General features: G+C 43.2%; 1 protein-coding gene across 1 annotated transcript in view; it reads left to right on the plus strand.

Annotated features, from left to right (window-relative positions):
• The window catches only part of LOC126251319 (uncharacterized), a 285,573-nt gene that overhangs the window by 156,054 nt on the left and 105,534 nt on the right, over positions 1–23,985 (plus strand). The window contains exon 6 of the mRNA XM_049951649.1: positions 21,933–22,023. Coding sequence (XP_049807606.1) covers positions 21,933–22,023 — 91 coding nt within the window. The remainder of the gene's footprint in view (positions 1–21,932; positions 22,024–23,985) is intronic.

Below are 23,985 nucleotides of genomic sequence, written 5' to 3' on the forward strand. Positions count from 1 at the left end.
ACAACTGCCACGCACTTCCTTTTTCATGGTGATTCTCAGCCGCACTCTGCAGGGGCAGAGAAGACGCTCCTCCGCCTTTTTCGATGGGAAGTGTTCGATCACCCACAACACAGCCCTAATTGGCTCGTCCTGAGTATCATCTCTGTTCGCATGAAACGCTGGATACGAAGATAACACTTGGGCGTAGGCTACGCGCTATAGACCAGCATAGAGAATTATCGGAAAGTACAAGCAGCTGCCTTCTATGACGATGGTGTTGGAAATTGGTACAACGCTCCGACAAATGTCTAAGTCGGAGCGGCGACTATGTAGAGAAGTATCTGGAAAGTGTAGCCAACTCTTGCAAATAAAATGTTTCTGAGTTTCACTGTGGTTTCCATTTAGCGACCGATCGGAACTTACTTTCTGGATAACCCTCGTATTAGTGACATCCTCTCACATTGGTCCGATGTTTGGCAGACTTCTGAATATTTGTACCGCACTAAAGGTAAGTATGTGTCATTGTATACGATTACAGCGTTAATGATTCAGTTCTAGAATAAGTTAAATAAAAATACAGCGAATCATAGTGAACGGTGGAGGTGTGAAATGTTAACTGTGACATATAAGTGACGATCAAAAAGTTTCTGAGGGCGTTGCTGCAGCGTGCGTGCACCGACTTGTAGAAAAGGGATTAATGTGGCATTCGCGTCTTTCCGACGCGTATGCGGTAAATGCGGAAACGTGTGCCGCCTTTAGTACCAAACGCGTCCAAACGGGACCAACGTGCTGTTATCCTTTTCTTGGCTGCCGAGGAACCAATACGGCAGGCATCCATTGGAAAATGAAAAATGTGTGTGAGAGAGCATGTCTGTCGAAAACCGCTGTGCGGTAAAATTGCGACATGAGGTACTGCTGTTTCGTAATAACGCACGTCCCACACACCGCAAATACCGTAACGCAAAAGTCACGCCAACTCAAGTTGGAGAAATTCGAGCACCTGCCCTATAGTCCTGGAATTATCAAGCCTTCGGTCCCTTAAAAAAAGCCCTTGGGGGGTCGACTATTCCTCTCGGACGATGATGTCCAGCAGGCAGCTATGAACTTCTTCACGCAGCAGGAAACGGTGTTTTTCCAAGCGGGTATCTTCAATCTTGCGCGTCAGTGTTCACGGCGATTTTGCCTGGTTTGCATACCGATTCTGTACTGTACGGCATTCGAACGGAAACTTTTTGATCCTCCTTACACTTTCAGCTGTTGGTAAAACAAGAAGCTGCTTTCGTTTGATTGGGTAGAATGCTGTTGAACTTCCTAGACAATATCACAGATTTAACTGAAGGCTGCAGTTGCCTTCCGAAAACATGCTTATAAAATGCCAAAAACCAACTTCCATAGAGCAACTTGCCATTGATCCGTAGCCTCTTACTCAAATCTCCCGTGCTGCTTAGTAAATACAGAGTTAACTGCAGTTCACACAACGACACATATCAATCGTTCTTCCTAGCTCTTGTAGTGCTCCTTACGTGAAAACAACGTTGAGTAAATAATCTGCGACCAACATTTTCCAGACTCTTTATAGTAGTTTATGGACAATAGCAGTAGGTGCAGAAAGCACGGTCCACACGTGGCTGAAGAAATTCACGGAGACCTGCTCGTTCTGTGCACTCGGATACGTGCAGCAACTGGTGAGGAAACTGCAGCGACGGAAACTGCCGACTGCGCAGCGCTATGCAGTCCTCTCAGCGGCACCAGCCATCGCGATAAGCCAATGCGGGTCGAGGGACACGCGCCGTGGACAATGCAAAAGTTGCAGATTTCATAACAGCTGCGCTAACACGATTAATCTGCTGCTTACAGGCCGAAATTCTAGAGGTCGAACTTTTTATTGTTTCGTTTATTTCTACTTGTAAACTGATTTAAATTCCTTTCCACAGAGAGGTCATTACGGACAGAATACTAGCTCAGCAGTGAAGGCGGATTTGTGCACTTGCCATTGTTGAAGGCAACCATACCAAGTATCAACTGGAACAACTAACAGAAAAATTTCACACGTTATGATGATCTCCTCAGGATGTTAGGCGGGTTCTCGTTTCATGGTTACATCACTTCCGTCAACAACTTAGATACCTCTCTAACAACGCACCAATTCACTTACCCTGAACTTAGCTAGGTAACAAAAGAGAATGTGGTTCCGCATTTTTTATATCTTAACATTTGTCGTTTAAGATGAAAGTTAATGTTCTGTTTTCAGTGTATCTTAAATGCAATGAGAGTTTTAATTTTATCTCTCTAGATTTATCAGGGCATACTAAAGGCCCTCATTACTCGCACTTCACTTTGTCAGACTATAATTTGGTGTTCGTAGAGATGCCATCCTGTCAGAAAATTTTGGTATTTAATGTTTATTCTATTTTTGGAAAGTATCTCGGTACTATTCTTGTTCTTATGTTAGGGCTATGATATCATATTGTTGGTGTAGAAGGGCAGAGCTGTAAAAAGCTGGTGAGAGAAGCTCGTTACGGAGTAGAGTACAGAAAGGTAGGAAACAGAGAGAGCATAGAGGGAAGAGACATGACTGAGAGAGAGAGAGAGAGAGACTTAAGGCTAAGAAACAGACTTTATTTTCTGTCACTTGTTTCTTCCTGGTATGTGTTTGATGAGAGAGAGTGGGTAGGGGGAAGGTGGGAGAGAATGAACTTCTGCTACGTTGATTCGAACTGATACGTTTTCAGTGATAAATATTTGTTAGCATCCGAAAATCTCTTCTGCAAACCGTATGAACGCTACTGCCTTCGAGAGCGTCGCTATACGGTTAGCGACAACCTTAGCCAGTGCCTCCAGCAATATGGCGCTGCTTCACTGTTGTCCGTCCGCAGCTCGTGGTCTCGTGGTAGCGATCTCGCTTCCCGAGCACAATTTTGGCTGGTAATGACCTACAAAAACAGAAGGAATTTCACTGAATGAGAAAGATGTGGCAGATGTAATATTAGCCTGTCTGAAAGATGAGTCAGTGGAATTTCTGATGTCATACACTCTCAACTGTGCAGACAACGTATATCAGAAGTACAATGATGACGATACGTGCTTAACAAGTGACAGTGTTACTGAAACAAGTGTCGAGCCCTGTAGTTCACCACCGTTGGCGAACAGGGAGCCACAACTCCCGTCTCCAGTGATACGTAGTAAATGACAATCGTTATCCAAGGAGCGGGTACGAAACATAATTACGTACATGGAAGATCAACAGCAGCGTAATAAAAAGTCAGTTACACTACTGGCCATTAAAATTGCTACACCAAGAAGAAATGCAGATTATAAACGGGTATTCATTGGACAAATATATTATACTAGAACTGACATGTGACTACATTTTCACGCAATTTGGGTGCATAGATCCTGAGAAATCAGTACCCCGAACAACCACCTCTGGCCGTAATAACGGCCTTGATACGCCTGGGAATTGAATCAAACAGAGCTTTGATGGCGTGTACAGGTACAGCCGCCCATGCAGCTTCAACACGATACCACAGATCATCAAGAGTAGTGACTGGCGTATTGTGACGAGCCAGTTGCTCGGACACTATTGACCAAACGTTTTCAGTTGGTGAGAGATCTGGAGAATGTGCTGGCCAGGGCAGCAGTCGAACATTTTCTGTATCCAGAGAGGCCCGTACAGGACCTGCAACATGCGGTCGTGCATTATCCTGCTGAAATGTAGGGTTTCTCAGGGATCGAATTAAGGGTAGAGCCAGGGGTCGTAACACATCTGAAATGTGACATCCACTGTTCAAAGTGCCGTCATGCGAACAGGAGGTGACCGAGACGTGTGACCAATGGCACCCCATACCATCACGCAGGGGAATACGCCAGTATGGCGATGGCGAATACACGCTTCCAATGTGCGTTCACCATGATGTCGCCAAACACGGATGCGACCATAATGATGCTGTAAACAGAACCTGGATTCATCCGAAAAAATGACGTTTTGCCAATCGTGCAGCCAGGTTCGTCGTTGAGTACACCTTCCAGGCGCTCCTGTCTGTGACGCAGCGTCAAGGGTAACCGCAGCCATGGTCTCCGAGCTGATAGTCCATGCTGCTGCAAACGTCGTCGAACTGTTCGTGCAGATGGTGTTGTCTTGCAAACGTCCCCATCTATTGACTCAGGGATCGAGACGTGGCTGCACGATCCGTTACAGCCATGCGGATAAGATGTCTGTCATCTCGACTACTAGTGATACGAGGCCGTTGGGATCCAGCACGGCGTTCTCTATTACCCTCCTGAACCTACCGATTCCGTATTCTGCTAACAGTCATTGGATCTCGACCAACTCGAGCAGCAATGTCGCGATACGATAAACCGCAATCGCGATAGGCTACAATCCGACCTTTATCAAAGTCGGAAAGGTGATGGTACGCATTTCTCCTCCTTACACGAGGCATCAGAACAACGTTTCACCAGGCAACGCCGGTCAACTGCTGTTTGTGTATGAGAAATCGGTTGGAAACTTTCCTCATGTCAGCACGTTGTAGGTGTCGCCACCGGCGCCAACCGTGTGTGAATGCTCTGAAAAGCTAATCATTTGCATATCACAGCATCTTCTTCCTGTCGGTTAAATTTCGCGTCTGTAGCACGTCATCTTCGTGGTGTAGCATTTTTAATGGCCAGTAGTGTATGATTTCGAATAAGTCCGCAGCAATATGGAAGTTAGTGCATAAGAAAAAACTATGGATGTTCAAGGGAGGGCAAGATATATTCGTTACAAAAACCGGATTCGTCGCATTTCATGGACACTCGAGACAATTTGCAGGATGTGCATGATAGCGACCTACTACGCTATGCACATCAAATTTCGCGCGACATAGATTACAGTGATTTCGAGGGATGCAGTGGCTCGTTGCATAACTTGGAACAGTGGTACAAAATTGGAAGACGTAAGATAACGAAATTTCAAACAAAGCATCAACCTGAGGATTCACAGCAAACTGTGGAATCTGCCCGAAAATTTGTAGATGAGATAAACGAACTTACTTGATCGTTCAGAAAGGAATTTGTTTCAACTCCAATGAGCCGGGATTTGAAGAGGAAATGCATATTAAAGGAATCCTGGAAATTAGAAGTACCTAGGGAGTCGTATCATGATCAACTAACATCGAAGTCTTAACGTATTCGTCTGCAATTATGCCGACTGTTAATCTGGATGATGAAGTGACTGGAAAGTTATTTATTGAGCTGCGAGAAGTTGGAGGTGCTCTACCCCCCTACGATTCTTTCTCGTGTGCGTGATCTTGCAAGGGCAGAAGGGAATATTTACGTCACAGCAAGCAAGGGTGAGAAAATTGGCTTAAGAGAAGTACAACTATGTATGAGCACTACTTTTGGCCAATAGCTAGTCAAAATATTTTGCTTTTGTTTGATTCCTCGTCTGCGTATTAAAATCATACTCCCTTAGAGCAAACTATCTCTCCTCAGATATTGCAGTTCATACCACCTGGAAGCACTGGACAAATTCAGCCTCTGGATGTTTGTAATTTTTCCGTACCTTTACAGCATATTAGCGCAATACCTGCAGCACCATCTGAAGCTACGCCTTAAAAAATGGTTCAAATGGCTCTGAGTACTATGGGACTTAACATCTGAGGTCATCAGTCCCCTAGGCCTTATAACTACTTAAACCTAACTAACCTAAGGACATCACATACATCCATGCCCGAGGCAGGATTCGAACCTGCGACCGTAGCAGTCGCGCGGTTCCGGACTGAAGCGCCTAGAACCGCTCGGCCACCGTGGCCGGCAGCTACGCCTTAAAGAATCGCCAGTTTATGATGAGCTCCACGACAGACTGTTTCGCATTCGCTTGCAAGCCATCACATTGCATCAGCTTCGTCACCCCGTTACTCCAATACCATATTACAGACATTCTTTAAGAGTGGTCACCTACCTGAAAGTCCTGCACTGTTTGTAGCTCCCAAGGAGTTCGCCTTCTATCATGATGGTGCGAACTTTTGTTCTCACTGTGGGGCGTCATTTTTCACTCGATGTTCATGGTAGAAATTGATGGTTTGTTTTGAACATTTCTGGAATGCCTACGACGGCCATTTTGTGAATGTTTTCAGATGTGTGTGAATTCCTAAGGGATCAAACTGCTGAGGACATCGGTCCCTAGACTTACACACTACTTAAACTAACTTATGCTAAGAACAACACACACCACCCATGCCCGAGGGAGGACTCGAACCTCCGGCGGAGAAGCCGAGCAATTCGTAACATGGCGCCTCAAACCGCGCGGCGACTCCGCGCGGCCATTTTGTGAAGTATAATACACACATCCCAATGAAGATTGATTTATGCACCTCCCGGACATTCATTCACTGTCACCCCCCTAGTGCACTTAGTGGCATTAACAGCTAACATTTTTCCCGTTAAATTAACGCAACACTTTCAAATGAGCCTTACTAAAGACTGAACTTGTGATCTCGCACTGAGTGGGTTCCTCGTGAGACGTGATTGGCGCTGGGAGTCCGATAGAAAACCTGGGGCTTGGAACCATGTCGTAGAGAGTCGCTTCACAGGGATGTCGCTGCCAGCAGAGCCGCGCGGGTCACGTCCACCCACGTGGAGCGATACAGCTGCTGTCACGGCGGCTGCTCCGTTCGTGACAAAACTGCGAACGCGAGAGCAAACAAACTTCCTCACCGATCTGTAGCTCAGATAAAACTACGGTGAGACTTGTCGCATGTTTCGACGGGATGACTACTGAGAGTTAGGTTTCCGTGGTTTTCATAAACCGTTTTAGCGAAATCTCACTATGATTCCATTTAAAAATATGAGACCAATTTCCTTCCCCGTCCTGCTGCAAACCGAACATGTGTTCCCCCTGTGTACTGACGTTGTCGACTTGAGTTCTGACCTTAGGTCTATAATGACCTTAATCCTCTGTCTTTTTCTTGCGTACTTACTGCATGTTCGGTGGTATGATAATTACTGCGCTCTTCTCGTATACAGTCTCGAACATACCCGACAGCCGTTTGTGTCCATTCCTGGCTTTCGGCCCTCCAGAGCGTGGTCGAAATGGCGTGACTGGAACTGGATTGAATCTTAAATGTAGCACAACATTTCAGCTTGTCATTATTATTCGTCACAGTCAATATACCACCAGGTAATAGCAACTTCAGTTTTAAAACTTACAATTAATACACTCTTTCCGCTGGAGGATGCCCTGCAGTGTATGCGACAGGTTTTGTGTGTAACCCAGAATAGATGAAGACGATTGCGACAGGCTGATCTTTTCAGTTGCTAATGCTACTTAATTCACCCGAAGGTGAAATATGGGAGCCGGCCGGAATGGCCGAGCGGTTCTAGGCGCTACAGTCTGGAACCGCGCGACCGCTATGGTCGCAGATTCGAATCCTGCCTTGGGCATGGATGTGTATGATGTCCTTTGGTTAGTTAGGTTTAAGTAGTTCTAAGTTCTAGGGGACTGATGACCTCAGCAGTTGTCCCATAGTGCTCAGAGCCATTTGAACCATTTTTTGAAATATGGGATGCAATACACTTTCGCAAGTCTTGAGCTTCAAAATGGTTCAAATGGCTCTGAGGTCATCAGTCCCCTAGAACTTAGAACTAATTAAACCTAACTAACCTAAGGACATCACACACATCCATGCCCGAGGCAGGATTCGAACCTGCGACCGTAGCGGTCGCGCGGTTCCAGACTGTAGCGCCTAGAACCTCCAGTCCTGAGGAAAGGACACTAAATCAACTGAGATAACTTCAGAGAAATCTGACGGTTGAATGCAAATTACAGATGTTATGATAAAATTAGTGTAAAACGAATAATCGCAATAAGCATATGTCATTTTGTCTGATGAACATGATTGTTGAAGAACAGGTTGAACCCACACGAATGTTTCCATATTGAATGACTTGCAGAAAAGACGATGAAATTTGACTTAGGCAGAGACATGGATTTTACTGATTTTGAAAACACTGTTTATAGGGAGATAAGGAAACCCGAGAGCTATAATCAGTGAAAGATCCAAGTTAAAGCATGTGATAAAAACTGTAAAGTGTCATCATAGAAATGTAAACATCAAACCAAAACTAGACGTACACACACACACACACACACACACACACACACACACACACACACACACACACACACACACACACAAGCGCACATAAGCACGCGCGCGCGCACACACACACACACACACACACACACACACACACAAGCGCGCGCGCGTGCGTCCGTGCACGCTAGTCTCAGATAATAAATACTAATCAATGTCAGAAGCATGGTTGTAGCGCCTACCCGATATTGTATAGCCTTTATATCGACAATATTTTCCAAGATTGAATTTCCCACACGATATAGGTCATTAAATTAGATCAATATAAATAAATCGACACCTTGGTATTTTCTGATGATCAAATCGTCACTTACGACATGGAATATGATGCTTCACCAGTTGAAAGCAATATTTACCAAACAGTATTATAACATATAAAAAAAAAGGTGGAAGTCTCGGCTTTCAAAGTAACTATAGGCATTTGAGAGTAAATTCTCACTTGGAAAGAAAAGAAAATATTATCGAGGTGATACGAAGTTCCTACGGAATGGAAAAGAGAACCTCAGCTTTTCAGGCAAAGGAATGAAAATTCAATGAGAAGAGCTGAATATGCATACACCAAATGATGAAATACAGCAGAATAGACACGATCGATGTTGACGCCTTGTCTGAAGAATTTGCAGTATCATCCACTGGGCAAGAAGAACTAGGTTCAGTCAAAAAGTTTTAATTATACCTCGAAGGAATAACGTTAATTTCTCAAGTTCCTTGTGATGGCCATTTTCGCTGCAGTAGATTAAAAGAAAAACTCCTTTTGCGTTCTACAGACTAACGAGGAGAGCGCGACAAGTGCCATAGCTTCATTTCTCAGAAACTCCGCTCAGTGGAAGAGGAGTCAAAATAAGCAAACATCTCGGCTTATCCGTAGATGCTAGACCGTTCCTGAGAAAATTAACCTCGAAGTTTTCGACGTAACTTAGATACCTTTTAGCGCGCAGTGTTTCAGCCGAAATGGTGGTAGAGTGGCTAACGTAGCGGTCTCTCACTTCTTCTGCCCCTTCCGCGAAACACGATTATTATTTTCATTTATTTTATTTTATTCATTTATCTGCCCACGTCCGTAGGAGGTTACGATACAAAAGTTTCTTATCAAGTTATGGGATTTTTGGGGCGTTACATTAACTGTAAAATTACAACTGAGTTTCATGTATGTATGTGTGTGTGTATGTGCGTGTGTGTGTATGATTTTTGAGGAATTACAATCTTATTAAAAACTCATATTCTTATATTTCATTCGTATATGAATTCTTATATTAATCATTATATTTTATTCTTGTGTTTATTCTACAGGAAGATTTGGTGCATTGCCGTGGATGATACCAATCGTAGAAACACTCGAAACATAGAAATTCCGAACACCACCAGCGTCGCGCGAAGCCAGGTTTACCGTAGTGACATTTCTTCGTACGAAACTCAAGTGGGAAAGAAATGTCGTTAACACTGCTGAAAATTTCACGCATTGGCAGTCTTTTTGCGGCAAACCACCTATATCGGATCAATTTACCGAAAACTGGCGCTTGCGATTGATTACGATTCAAGACACACTACAGAAATTTCATCGAAAACAATTTCAAATAATTCTCCAGTTCATTTATTCTTTTTATTTTTTAATTCACTCGCCAAACTGTTACTAGACGAACGAGGACAACATTATTTCAGTATATATTGCAAAATATTCGTGTAGTAGTCTTCTACGAATGTGGATAGATAAATGAAAAACAAAATTAAAAATAATAATCGAATTTCAAACATGGGGCGGAAAAGTGTGAGGCCGTGACCCTAGCCATTGTACCACTGTTTCAGTTCAACTATGAACTCGCTGAAAGGCACATAAAGTATCTCGGAAACTTTGACCGTCGTTTTCTCAGAAACAATCATCTACGGATAAGCCGATACACGTTCGTTTGTTGTTACCTCTCTTCGACTGAGAGAAGTTTCTGCAAAATCTGGTCATGGCACTTGCCGTTTTCTCCTCATATGTGACACAGAAAATGGCAGCTACACTGCTATATTTCGAAAATAGTGACCACGAAGAAAACTCCAAGCTTTCAACCATTTTGCCACATGGGAGAAAGCTGTTTGGCTTGTAAATAATGAATTAGTCGCTGATCTGACACCAACTGAAGATGCATTATAAAAAAGGCAAAAACTGTGTAGGGGCACAAGTTAAACTTAATGTGCAGAACGCAAAAGGCGTTTTTCTTTTAAACTACTGCAGCTAAATTATTTTTTTGTTTGTTAGCAACTACATGTCTGCAGTACTGGTACACATATGGGTTCCCGCGCCACATTACCTTAGCACGCCGCTATAGCTGGCAGAACAAAATGGCACAGCTCATTGATAACGTGGAGGATGGTGTGGTGATTCGTTTCCTGCATTTGAAAGAGAACAGCGCTGCAACAGTCCATGCTGAGTTGGTGGACGTGTTCACCAAAAATACAACGTCATATGTCACAGTGTTTAGATTGGCGCATATGCATCCAGGATCGGGAATCGCGAGAGAAGTGGAGGCCATTGTGCTCGAACACTGGCGTATTACAGTCGAAGCGATAGTGGGAAAAGTGCAAATCAGTCATGGATCAGTTCCCAATATCTTGCGTGACATTTTGAAATGACAAAGGTCGCTGCCCGCTGGGTTCGCGCCTGCTGACAATCATTAAGAAAGCCCGCCAAACCGAGACAACAGCTGAAATGTTGCAGCTACGTCAGGCCACTCCTGATGGCGTCTTTAGACTCCTATAGTCGAGACGGCGTAAGAAGATCCGTGACAGTTTCAGAGGGCTGGGTGCGGTAGCATCGCGCGTCTGGCTCAACCAGTCACATATCGAGATTTAGAAAACGTTTCTATGGCAACACCTGTGTTGTCACGGATCTATAAGAAGGCCCTGTCTCGCCTGCACCCGTTTGCGCCTCTCAGTTGAAAGCTGGCAACAGTGCTGTTAGCTGTCAGAGGTCTTCTTACGCCTTCTTCACTACAGTCATTACGACCCTGAAACAAAGTAGTGAAAACATATACAGGCCGTTACAAAAAGGTACGGCCAAACTTTCAAGAAACATTCCTCACACACAAAGAAAGAAAATATGTTATGTGGACATGTGTCCGGAAACGCTTACTTTCCATGTTAGAGCTCATTTCATTACTTCTCTTCAAATCACATTAATTATGGAATGGAAACACACAGCAACAGAACGTACCAGCGTGACTTCAAACACTTTGTTACAGGAAATGTTCAAAATGTCCTCCGTTACCGAGGATATATGCATCCTCCCTCCGTCGCATGGAATCCCTGATGCGCTGATGCAGCCCTGGAGAATGGCGTATTGTAACACAGCCGTCCACAGTACGAGCACGAAGAGTCTCTACATTTGGTACCGGGGTTGCGTAGACAAGAGCTTTCAAATGCCCCCATAAATGAAAGTCAAGAGGGTTGAGGTCAGGAGAGCGTGGAGGCCACGGAATTGGTCCGCCTCTACCAATCCATCGGGTCACCGAATCTGTTGTTGAGAAGCGTACGAACACTTCGACTGAATTGTGCAGCAGCTCCATCGTGCATGAACCACATGTTGTGTCGTACTTGTAAAGGCACATGTTCTAGCAGCACAGGTAGAGTATCCCGTATGAAATCATGATAACGTGGTCCATTGAGCAGTACACACTGACGAAACTAAAATGAGCTCTAACATGGAAATTAAGCGTTTCCGGACACATGTCCACATAACATCTTGTCTTTATTTGTGTGTGAGGAATCTTTCCTGAAAGTTTGGCCGTACCTTTTTGTAACATCCTGTAGATTCACCACCACCGTAAAGGTCGAAGACCGAGCCATCTTGGGGCAAGGTGACGTAGAGAGTTCCTTGAGACTGTCATGGTACGGTGCTAACAGATTTATCACTTACGGGTCAAACCGTCACAGAAGCGTACTATCGAAATCTCCTGACTTGGTTACGAGAGACTCTCGAAAGGAAGCGTCGCAGAAAGCTGCCCAGGGGTGGTGACGGTGTGCTCCACAACAGTGCCCCAATTGGTTCTGCACACCACACCGTCATACATGCTTCTTCTTTGGCCCATCCAATCTTGCCCCTGCCTCCTATTCTCCTGACATAGCAACCAGTATTTTCTTCCTCTTTCGTCAAATGAAGAATCCATTACTTGGTGGGCATTTTGAAATTGACGAGGAGCTAATTTTTGAGGTGAAATGTTTGTTGTACAGTCAAAGTAAAGACTTTTACATCAAGGTTTACGAGGAGCTAATTTTTGAGGTGAAGCGTTTGTTGAACAGTCTAAGTCAAGATTTGTACAATAAAGGTCTCCGTCGTCTATTATTGGGAAAAATGTGTCGCACTGGAAGATTGAATATGTAGTGGAGGACGGACACCAATTCTAACTCTCAGGGTCACAGCTTGGAGTTTTATAGGTGATAATTAATTCTAACCTGTGACCGCCCTCATACGTTAGGAGACCACGTACAAGTGCGTCAAAGTGTAAATGTGGAACTGGCAGCTATCTAATACCTAGTGTGCAAAGGTGAAAGTAGAAGACTGTTGGGCTTACTGTTCTTCTCCGCTGTGCTGCTACCTCTTGCAGCACTCTAACGAGAATGTTACACAGTGAATAGTCGTAAGCAGGTAATATATGCAGAAAGAAAGTATGCACTGCACACACGGGTATTCGTCCCGCCAATTTTTGCTTTAGAAAGTCCGCAAATTTGCCGCCTCTGACGTAGTAAACTTTCTCTGCTACAGATAATAATTCTGTCTGCATTCTAGCTAAAGCTCTCGTGTGTTTAGGCAGTAGTGTGAAGGTAGTATATTTTCAGTGGAATGCGAGACCTGGAGCTTCTTTCATGAATCGTAAAACTGAAGTTTCTCATATTGAGGAAATGGAAGGAGCGACCTATATTTAACTTGAAAAACATTTTGTAGCCAGGACCGCAATAATTAATATTTACTATTGACGACCGGTTTCAGCAGCTGAAACTGCCATTTTCTGGTCTACAAAAAAATCGTTTCCGTTATGAGTTTATCACTCATACCATGTCGTCATTATCGTTGAAAATATACAACACATTATAAATAGGTTTGTCAAAAATAAAAGCATATACAGATAAAAAAGTCAATGTTACCACACGAAGCATTCCACATAGGCTTCTTCGTTCTTAAAATGCACGATATAGTAAAAATGCACTTTTGTGTAACTGTTTAAGTTTACATGTCATGTTTTATACATCATGGATACATCTGTCCAAGTATACGGCGGAACTCAGTTGCTTTTAATACGAGGGTTGTCCAGAAAGTCACTTCCGATTGGTCGCAATATGGAAACCACAGTGAAAAACAGAAGTGTTTTATTTGCAGCTGTTAGCTACACCTTCCATATACTTCTCTACATAGTCGCCACTCCGAGTTTGACATTTGCCGTGGCTCTGTATCAGATTTCCAATACCCTCATCATAGAAGGCAGCCGCCTATGTTTTCCGCCAAAATGTTGACTTCGTAGCCAGCGACTTATATGAGCAGAGATTAAACTCAAGGGGAGCCACGCTCGGGCTGCGCACTGACTTGACAAAAGTCGTGATATAGCGTGTTTGCTACAAAGCTCAATCTAATCACTTATCTCTTCGGATATTCCGCATTTACATACTTTTACTAGATGATTGAGTGGAACCCATTCTAGAGTTTTTTGAACGTCAAGAGCTGCACCATGAACTTGCGCAGTACCGGGTAGATTCAGCGATCTATGATTAATTGATGCTAGAAGAGGGGCTGATCATCTGTATATTCAATATATAAAGTAATGGGCATTCTGCAAGGGCCGGTGGCCTTTCCACTCTCGAGTGATTTGTATTGTTTTTCATTTTCACACTCACTAAACTTGTACATCTGTCATTGTGGCATCTGAATAGCGATCCAACGTAGGAATTGCATCGTGATCTTCCTCGGTGAAGCAATTTTGGAAGACAGAGTTTAATACGTCGGTCTTAATTTTGTTATCCTCCGTTTCAGTGCTACCATGGTTAACGACTGTTTGGCCAGACAACTTGGTCTCCAGCGCTTCTGGCTTGTACTTGGTTGATGCGTTCGGCACTACTGTGGCTACAAGAAATGCAGTTTCCATACCAACTACGTTATGTGTACCCCGCCAGCTGATTACATTTCTCACTTTATTTATTTATTTTGAGTCATCAGTTTCTGATTTTTGATGTGGCCCGCCACAAATTCCTCTCCTATTCCTTTTTCTCTCAGAGTAGCACTTGCAAACTACGTCATCAATTACCTGCTGCATGTAGCCCAGTCTCCGTCTTCCTCCACAGCTTATACCCTCTACAGCTCTCTCTAGCACCATGGAAGTTACTCCGTAATGTATTAACAGATATTTTATCATTCTGTCCCTTCTTCTTGTCCGTGTTTTCCGTATATTCCTTTTCTCATCGATTCTGCGGAGAACCTCCTCGTTCCATACCTTATCAGTCCATCTAACTTTCAACATTCTTCTGTAATGCCACATCACAAATGATTCTTTTCTCTTCTCTTCCGGTTTTCCCACAGTTCATGTCTCCCTAACTTAGAAAACTGTTTTACATTACGAAGTAGACTCGCATATTCCGGCTATACATTGACGTCAGCTGTTTGCGACACATGCAAATTTGTGTCGGACCGGGTCCCGGATTTCCTGTTTATCGCGATCGGTCACCTTAATCACTTCGGCTACCCGAGCACGCCTCCAGGACCGATCCAAACTTTCACATGTCAGTAGTCACAACCGTCATGCTCGCACAGTTCGTGATTCCCGCCCAGGGAAACATTATTTCGTCGTTTTAGCCCATCATGTATGGATATGTCATTGATGGATGCAGTGTCCGTTGTATCTTCACAATACAATGTCCTTCAGACATGTATGGATGCTGAAGTGAAGTGCTGCCTAAAATGACTATAAAATATTTGTCTCTTCCTGTGCGGGTATCAGGAGTTGTGGTAGCATAATGATTGTGACTATGTGACATATGGAAGTTTTGGTCGGCCCTGGAGGCGTGCTCGGAGAATCAAATGGTTAAGGCAACCCCTCGCGATACGCGGGGAATCCGGGTTCGAGTCGCGGTCCGGCACAAATTTTCATGTATCACGAACAGCTGACTTCAATGAGTAGTCGCAATACTCCAATCTATTTCGTAATGTTTACCACAGATGTAATCGTCAGTGATAGTTTCTGCTCTTTCGACATTGTATAAACATAGTCTTTGTAACCAACTATGATGAAATCAGTTTAGAGTACAAGAAGAGTTTGCACAAATACAGAATTTTGGCCGGCCATCGTGACGCTATACTCACAACCTGGGTTCTCACGAAAAGACGACGTGGTGCCCCTCCTGTGTCGTGCTATCGCTGGTTGTTGTACAGCTCAGCTAACAATGTAGTCTGTCCTCTGGGGCGCTAACCGTGTGAGGTAACTGATAACTAGCAAGGCTTTGAGTGTAGCTCTCCTCAGGCCATCGATACCGCATTCACGTGACAGTCACCAGATCCCGGCCCACGCGACCAGCAATGACCAGGAACGATAACCCACAATACCGACAAGGCACGATCCTGCCGCTTTCAAAGTCTGACACATGCCGGTGGACATTACTCGTTCTTGTACGAGGCGTAACGTCATCTTCTGACCAATAACCGTGCAGGTATAATAAAAGAGTGTTGTCACGACGTCACGAATTTGTAGCCCAAGTCCGCCATATTAGTTGACCCATTCGTTAGCTTCTGGTGCAAGTATTTTGATAAAAAATGCCACCTTGCGCTATTAACGGATGTACTAATAATTCCGAATTATTATCTAAAGCAGGCGTGAGCAATCTCTGGTCACCCGCGAGCCTGATTCACAAACTTAAGCTCGCGAGCCGCCCTGTCACGTGTCGCGACAGCAGCGCTCCTAACGCAAATAGTCAAAACTACAGAGTGAGTGATGTTAATGTTTATGGGGTAACGCCCCGTCACCCCTTTCCCAACACGACGCGCCACAAATTGTGCCTCAAAACACCCATTTTTGAGACTACATTCATTTTATGTTCACCCCGTCTTCATAAGATTACGGCCATTGATGCGTCGTGAACACTGTTTCTTTACTGACGACGTTTCACAATAGCTGTCCATTACCAGATTCTGCTATGCCGTAATAAAGAAACCATGCTTCAAAAATGGCTCTGAGCAGTATGGGACTTAATTTCTGAGGTCATCAGTCCCCTAGAACTTAGAACTACTCAAACCTAACTAATCTAAAGACATCACACACATCCATGCCCGAGGCAGGATTCGAACCTGCGGCCGTAGCGGTCGCGCGGTTCCAGACTGTAGCGCCTAGAACCGTTCGGCCACCCCGGCCGGCAAAAGAAACCATGTTCACGACACATAACGAAATGTAAATGTCATAAGACGTGATGTCAGCCATCTTGAAACATCGTCATCGAAAAATAAACGTCTATAAAAGCAACCGGTTGCAGCCAATTCATTATAAACTACCTTCAGTTTCAGGAGTTGCAGTGTTGTAAGACGTCCACAACGGACAAGAATTATTTCTAATGTTAATACGAGTAGGAAATCCGAGGCGAGCCTAGCGTCGGCGGAAATATCCAAAAATACGTCCAGGGCTGAGCACAATGAGAACACCTTGCTCTCAATCCCACAAATTTCTGCCGCGGACCGGACTGATAAACCGTTCGCACGGCATATTCAGCCCGCGGGCCGCCCGTGATCTAAAATTGCATTCGTTCAAGCGATATTTTCGTTCACATACGGGAATTTTGGTTGAGCTGTTTACTTTTATTGCAGTGCTTTTATTTCTGTCATTTGACTTAGGATTTCCTATCACTCTAACTCTAAAATCTCTCTGGTTGAATGCCGTGAAAAGATAAGATTGGATACCGACCAAACATAGCATCTATACCTCCACGCTTACTCTCCAATTCACGGTTAAGTGCTTGGCAGAGGGTTCATCGAACCACTTTCAAGCTATTTCTCTACAGTTCACTCTCGAACAGCGAGCGGGCAAAATCAGCACTTGAATCTTTCCGCGCGAGCTCTGATTTCTCTTATTTTATCATGATGTAGATGGGCGCCAACAAAATTTTTTCGCACTCTAAAAGTTGGTGATTGAAATTTCACGAGAAGATCATCCTGCAACGAAAAAACGCCTTTGTTTTAGAGTGCCACCACAATTCGCGTACCATATCCGTGGAACTCTCTGCCCCCTTTCCCGATAACACAAAAGACCTACGCCACTCTGAACTTTTCCGATGTTCCCCGTCAGTCCTGTCTGATGCGTATCCCACAGCACACAGCAATACTCCAAAAGCGAGAGGGCAAGCGTAGTGGTAGTGTAAGCAGTCTTTTTAGTAGACCTGACGCATTTTATAAGTGCTCTGCCAATTCATTGCCACAATATTCTGTATGTGGCCGTTTCAATTTAAGCTTTTCGTAACTGTAAGCCTTGAGTATGTCGATTAACAGCCTTTAGATTTGTGATTTATTGTGTAACTGAAATTCAGAGGATTCTTTTAAGTACTCATGTGGGTGACTTTGAAACTTTTCATTATTTAGAGTCAGTTTCCAGTATTTGCACCATACAGATATCTTGTATAAATCGTTTTGCAGTTCGTTTTGATCATCTATTTGACTTTACAAGACGGTAAATGACAGCATTATCTGCAAACAATCTACGAGGGCTGCTCATTTTGTCTCCTAAATCGTTACCGTAGATCATAAGCAGGAGAGGGCCTACCGCAATTTCTTGGGGAACGCAAGATATTACTTCTGTTTTACTCGATGACTTTCCGTCATTTACTACGAATTGTGACCTTCCTGACAGGCAGTCACGAATCGAGTCGCACAACTTAGACGATACTCCAAGGGCATGCAATTTGGTTAGATGTTGCTTATGAGAAACGGTGTCAAAAACCTTCTGAAAATCTAAAAATATGGTATCAGTTTGAGAGTCCTTGTCGATAGCACTCATTACTTCGTGAGAACAAAGAACTAATTGTGTTTCACATGAACGATATTTTCTGAATCCGTATTTTCTGTTTGTCAACAAACCATTTTCTTCGAGGTAATTAATAATGTTCGAACACAGCATATGTTTCAAACTCCTACTGCGAATCGACGTCGGTGATAAGAGTATGTAATTCTTTTCTTTCCTGATTAATGGTGTGACCTGTGCAACTTTCCAGTCTTTTAGTACGGATCTTTCGTCGAGCGAGAGGCTGTATATGACTGCAAAGTATGGGGATGTTGCATCAGCATACTCTGAAAAGAACCTAAATGGTATTCTATCTGGACCGGAAGACTTGCCTTTATTAAGAGCTTTAAGCTCTTCACTGTATCGAGGATATTTACTTTTAAGTTACTCATCTTCTTGATTTGAATCCTTTTTACTTGGTAAAAGAATTTCGGATCCATGTTTTAATAACTCTTCTTTAGTGGTACCGTCATCAGTAACATCAACATTGTTATCGCGCAGTGAGGGTATTGGTTGCGTCTTGCCGCGGGTGTACTTTATATACGACCAGAATCTGTTTGGGTTTTCTGCCAGATTTTTTGACAGAGTTTCATCTGGAAACTATTAAAAGCATATCGCATTGGAGTTCGTGCAAAATTTCGAGCTTCTGTAAAACTTATCCAATCTTTTAAATTTGGCATCCTTTTTTCGTTGCTTCTCCAAAATGTTCTCTACATATTCGCAAAAAGGACACGGAACGAAGACGTGTTTCATCAGTCCGTATTAAAGAAAATGCAGGACTACGAAATGAGCCTTTTCATATCACATACTTCGCTTCTTGGTTATTCGATACGTACTTACAGCAAAAAGGAAGATACATTAACAAGGCGAAATAAGTCGTCTTATTGCATCAAATATGCATTTAAGAAGAGAAAAAGTCTGAAATTGTCTTCCTGACATTGTGGTTTTAGCATAAGCACTGTCACATTTTCTATCTGAAACAACTGTTGCTCGCACACGACAGAAATTAAGAAGTAATCGTAAGTAGCGGTCTACTAATGCTTTGAGGCATCTAACATGGCGGCCTCGGCTTTAAAGCAACGTACAGCGTAAGTGTGTAGCACAGTCTCTCCTTATTATATCTCCATGCCAACAGTCAACATTCAAATGCTATTTCTGAAAGAGAAAACCATGGATAGGTTTTCGTTATATACAGAAATAGTTGAGCACCCGGCGTTGCCTGAGCTTGTATATATTCCATAGTTCTATTAGTTCATCACCTCCTCCCACTCTCTCTGTCCATCTCCTTCTTCACCAACTCTCCGTCCATCTCCTGCGTCCCACCTCTCTATCCACCTCCTCCACCCCACACCACCCCTCCACTCTCTGTCCATCTCCTGCTGTCCCCTTCTCTGCCCATACTCTCCTCCCTCATATCTCTGCCCATCTCTTCCTCTTTCGTTTCTCTGTCCATTTCCTCCTTCCCCTATCTCTGCTTCATCTTCTTCTCCCCATCTTTGTGCCAATCTCTTCCTCCTCCTGTCTCTGTCCATCTCCTCCCCTTTCCCTCTCTTCTCTCTCTGTACATTTCCACCTCCACCTCTCCTTGTTCATCTTCCCCTCCCCCCTATCTGTACTCATTACCTCCTTCCTCCTCACTGTCTGCTCATCTCTTCCTCCCCTCTTCCTTCTCCACGTTATCACGCTCACTCCAGTAGGAGGCCTGTGGTTCTTAACCCCACAGTATTTCTTTCCAGGTCGTGACTAATATGTGTAGCAAATTTGGTTGAAATTTTGACTATTTTTCGACTGTGACTGTCTCAAAAGATACGTAAAGGTTTTTAACTACCGCTGCTAGTCACAAAATGTATTATTTATTTATTGTGCGACATGGTTCGAAGGTATACCTCATCATCAGGCTATATGGCACTACAAAAACAGTTTCACAATAGGATTATGCAGATGTTAAACAGTCTTTTCGTAAGTGCTGTGGTTACCCTGTGGAAGAAGAGAAAACCTAGTAAGAGGCGATGTCACTTTGTAAGCTGGACTGGTGTTTGCATGAAAATGTTTCGAAACAATCACTCACTTGGCCCTTCTGGCGTGTCAGTCTCGTTGTGATGAGCTGAGGTGTTCTCATTTCTGTGGCTCTCTTGGCTTTCTTGATCACTGTTCACAAATTTTCACACACGTACCAGTAACTTGGAAACACGATCACAAAAACAAATCTGTAGTGCAGTGGACATTGCCCAGTTTACAAAGTGACATCGCCTCTTACTAGGTTTTCTCTTCTTCCACAGGATAACCACAGCACTTATGAAAAGACTGTTTAACATCTGCATGATCTGATTGTGAAATTGTTTTTGTAATGCCGTATAGCCTGATGATAAGGTATACCCTCGAAACATGTCGCACAAGAAATAAATAATACATTAGTTAACAAATTTTGGGACTGGTAGCGGTAGTTAAAAACCTTTACATATTGGTTGAAATTGTTCCAGGGTTTTTCGGATGATCTTTCTACCCATAGGTTTGCCCAGGTACGCACATCTCAAAAATAGTTTACATATATTTACCATATTTTCCATGTATTTGTACACATGTTTCATCTGTAATGATGATGATGAGTCCCATACTCTTTTACAGAGCGTAGGGGAGCGACGCGGGAGACCCGCGCCGCCTTCCTAGGCAAGGTCCTAGTGGAGGTTGTATGCCATTGCCTTCCTCCGACCGTAATGGGGATGAATGGTGATGATGAAGACGAAACAACAACACCCAGTCATCTGGAGGCAGGAAAAATCCCTGACCCCGCCGAAAATCGAACCCAGGACCCCGTGCTCGGGAAGCGAGAACGCTACCGCGAGATCACGAGCTGCGGACGATATCTATAGCGAATTCCGCGCTGCAGTTTCATTTTCACGCATCTCAATGTTTATGACTTCATATCTCCTGAACGTCTTCATGTGTGTCGTACATTGATATAATTTTGCTGGTACATTCAGTGATATATCTGAATACTGTCCGCAAAATTTGAAAATTTGTCTCGAATACGGTTAGTAGCAAAGACGATATGCATTAAAACGTCATTTTTCATGCGACAGTTATTGCAAGAACAGCGAAAATGGAGTAAGCGATAAACATTTTTGCTTTCATGATTTTGTGGGGGTTGTCAAGGAGAAAAAGTTTCGGAAAGATTTAAATTGCGTGATAAGTTCGTTCCAAGTCAGTAAGTAGTCTCATTCTCAAATACTGGATGACTAAAGTACGGGTATTTGAGCGTCGTCGGTTACTCTACTTTTTCACCCTACTCCCCTTGGTGCGTAGGTGGTTCTTATCACCACAGAAATTCTTTCTAGGCATATAATCTTACCAATTTTGGTTGAAATCGGTCCAGTGATTTAGGAAGAGATGTGGAACATACAACCATGTACACACATGTAAATCAAGTTTTATGTAAGTATATAGATGGTGTGATTGGCACCTACTTTATGCAGATGTGGTGAAGTGCATATCATGTAGCATAGTTTTCGTCTTCAAGGTGCAGCCGTCTTAATGACCAGCGGTGCAAGTACAGCTACCTCAAGAAATATTCACCATTCATCCTGAAAAACGCAGTGTGTCTTGACTGATGCAAATTTCATTTATTTCTAAACATTTAAGGCACCTTATAATATAGCCAATGTCAGTATGAGTAAATGTAACTCCAATATTTTGTTACACCTTCTTCAAAGACGCTTCATGCAAATCTGGAAAGTGGTGACTATAGCACGTCCGCTGCCTTGCTGCTTATTGCTGTCCTGTTGCGACGTACCTGCAGTGCCGGGTGTTGTGTCCACAGCGTGGAAGTTCGTCAAGCTGACGGAGGTCGCCGTCTCTCCCGACGCCGACGACCCGCATGCGGCAGGCAGCGTCGCCCTCGTCAAGGACGGGTGAGTAGAGCAGGCCCTTTGCCTAGGCCCACACATTCTGACATATGCGCTGTCGAATCCACTAATAGAGCTACTTCCGCTCACGTCTAAAAGTAATTTTACTATATGGAAAGAACACTCTTTGTTACTGCTTTGTTTACTAATTTTCAGCTCTTTTTTCACACAAAGTTTCTCTGCTGTCTTCTTTATCTTCCATGGAGAAGTTGTCTTCATTTTAATTTTGACGGTGGTAGAAACAGCTGCAAGAAAAGCTGAAAATGAAGCATTGAATACCTTTATTTGTAATACTGAGAACGACTTACATGGCAAGCAAACAATCTTCTCTATTTATCAAATGCAATGTCCTGACTGACTATCTGACACGGTTCTAGGCGCTACAGTCTCGAAACGCGCCACCGCTACGGTCGCAGGCTCGAATCCTACCTAGGGCATGGATGTGTGTGTTGTCCTTAGGTTAGTTAGGTTTAAGTAGTTCTAAGTTCTAGGGGACTGATGACCTCAGAAGATAAGTCCCACAGTGCTCAGAGCCATTTGAACGATATGACTGACTGGCACAATATCGTCCAGCTCAAACCGCTAAGGATAGAAACCTGAAATTTGGAGATAGAAACCTGAAATTTGGATATTGTGTTGATCTTATACTGTAGGCATCGTTTGAGAAGGGACTTTTCGAAATTCCACCCCTAAGGGAGGGAAATAGGGGACGAATTTTTTTTTTCAAAATATGTCACTATTAATGCAATTTTGAAGCTAGAACGAAAACTGGTGTTTGGTTTCTCGGTCTGAAATAAACAAATACATGTTAAAGAAGTTTTGAAAATTTAGCCTCTATAGAAATTTAAAAGAAATACGCTTTCCATGGTTTTTGGAAATTCACCCACTAAATACATTCGGAAAAGACTATCCTTCCATGGCCTTCATTAGAGTGCAAAGTTTAGAAGATGCTGTAGTTTGTGAACAACATAAAATTCGATTAAACAAAAACGAAAATTCTAAGCAGTTCACGCAATCTATGCGAGCGAAGAAGCGGGCGCTAAGCTAATTGCTTATGTAGTAAAGAAACATTTAAATAAAACAGAGAAGGATACAGGCAATATAAACCAATTGTCAGAAGAAGATACGGAAACACATTACGGCGTCTTATGGTACAGCGACAAACAGATTTTATCAGTAAAGAATGTGTAAGGCGAACCATACTCGAGCGACCTACTGACATATGAAGAACTTGATGTAACTCGGACAAGAATAAAAACTAAAAAGGCAACCGGGAAGGAAGCAATAAATGCTGAGCTTATATACTATGGTGGTATGTCGCTAAAATTAAAATTTCTCATCTGTTTAATATGTGCTGGAAGAAATGGCATATACCAAATGCATGGAGGAATGCAGTTTTCATTCCTCTTTTTTTTTAAAAAAAAACGCAATAACTGTGGTAATTATAGAGGAATAAAAGATGTGTGGATAGAAATCTTACGTCAAGATCGCAAATTTTCCTTATTGATTGGTTATGCAAACTGACAACGTTAATCACAAATCCAATATTGTTACAGTGCCCATGCATGTGTATAAACGATAGACAGCAGTGATAGTTGCACCGCCGATGAGTGGATATAAACAAGATATCACTTCTAATATTTATAACAGGAACAAGGAAGGGTCTGTGAGACGGCTATCAGTCGACTGAACTGACTAATCTATAAAGAAGATTTGCGATCTTGACGTAAGATTTTTATCCACACGTTTTAAATCAACAGTGTCAAAGAATGACGTAGAGAGAAAACTTTGATCGACAACCCGATAAGATATATTCTAGAATGATTGGCAAGAGACTACAGGATGTAAGTGAAACACTCCTTTTAGACGTCAGAATGGTTTCAGGAACAGAATGTTGTGCGTAGTTAGAGTAATCTTTATAAAACATTTAATTGAAAATGGTGTGAATTTATCATGATAACAGAAATA

Source organism: Schistocerca nitens, chromosome 4 (assembly GCF_023898315.1).
Source record: "Schistocerca nitens isolate TAMUIC-IGC-003100 chromosome 4, iqSchNite1.1, whole genome shotgun sequence".
NCBI classification, from domain to species: Eukaryota; Metazoa; Arthropoda; class Insecta; order Orthoptera; family Acrididae; genus Schistocerca; species Schistocerca nitens.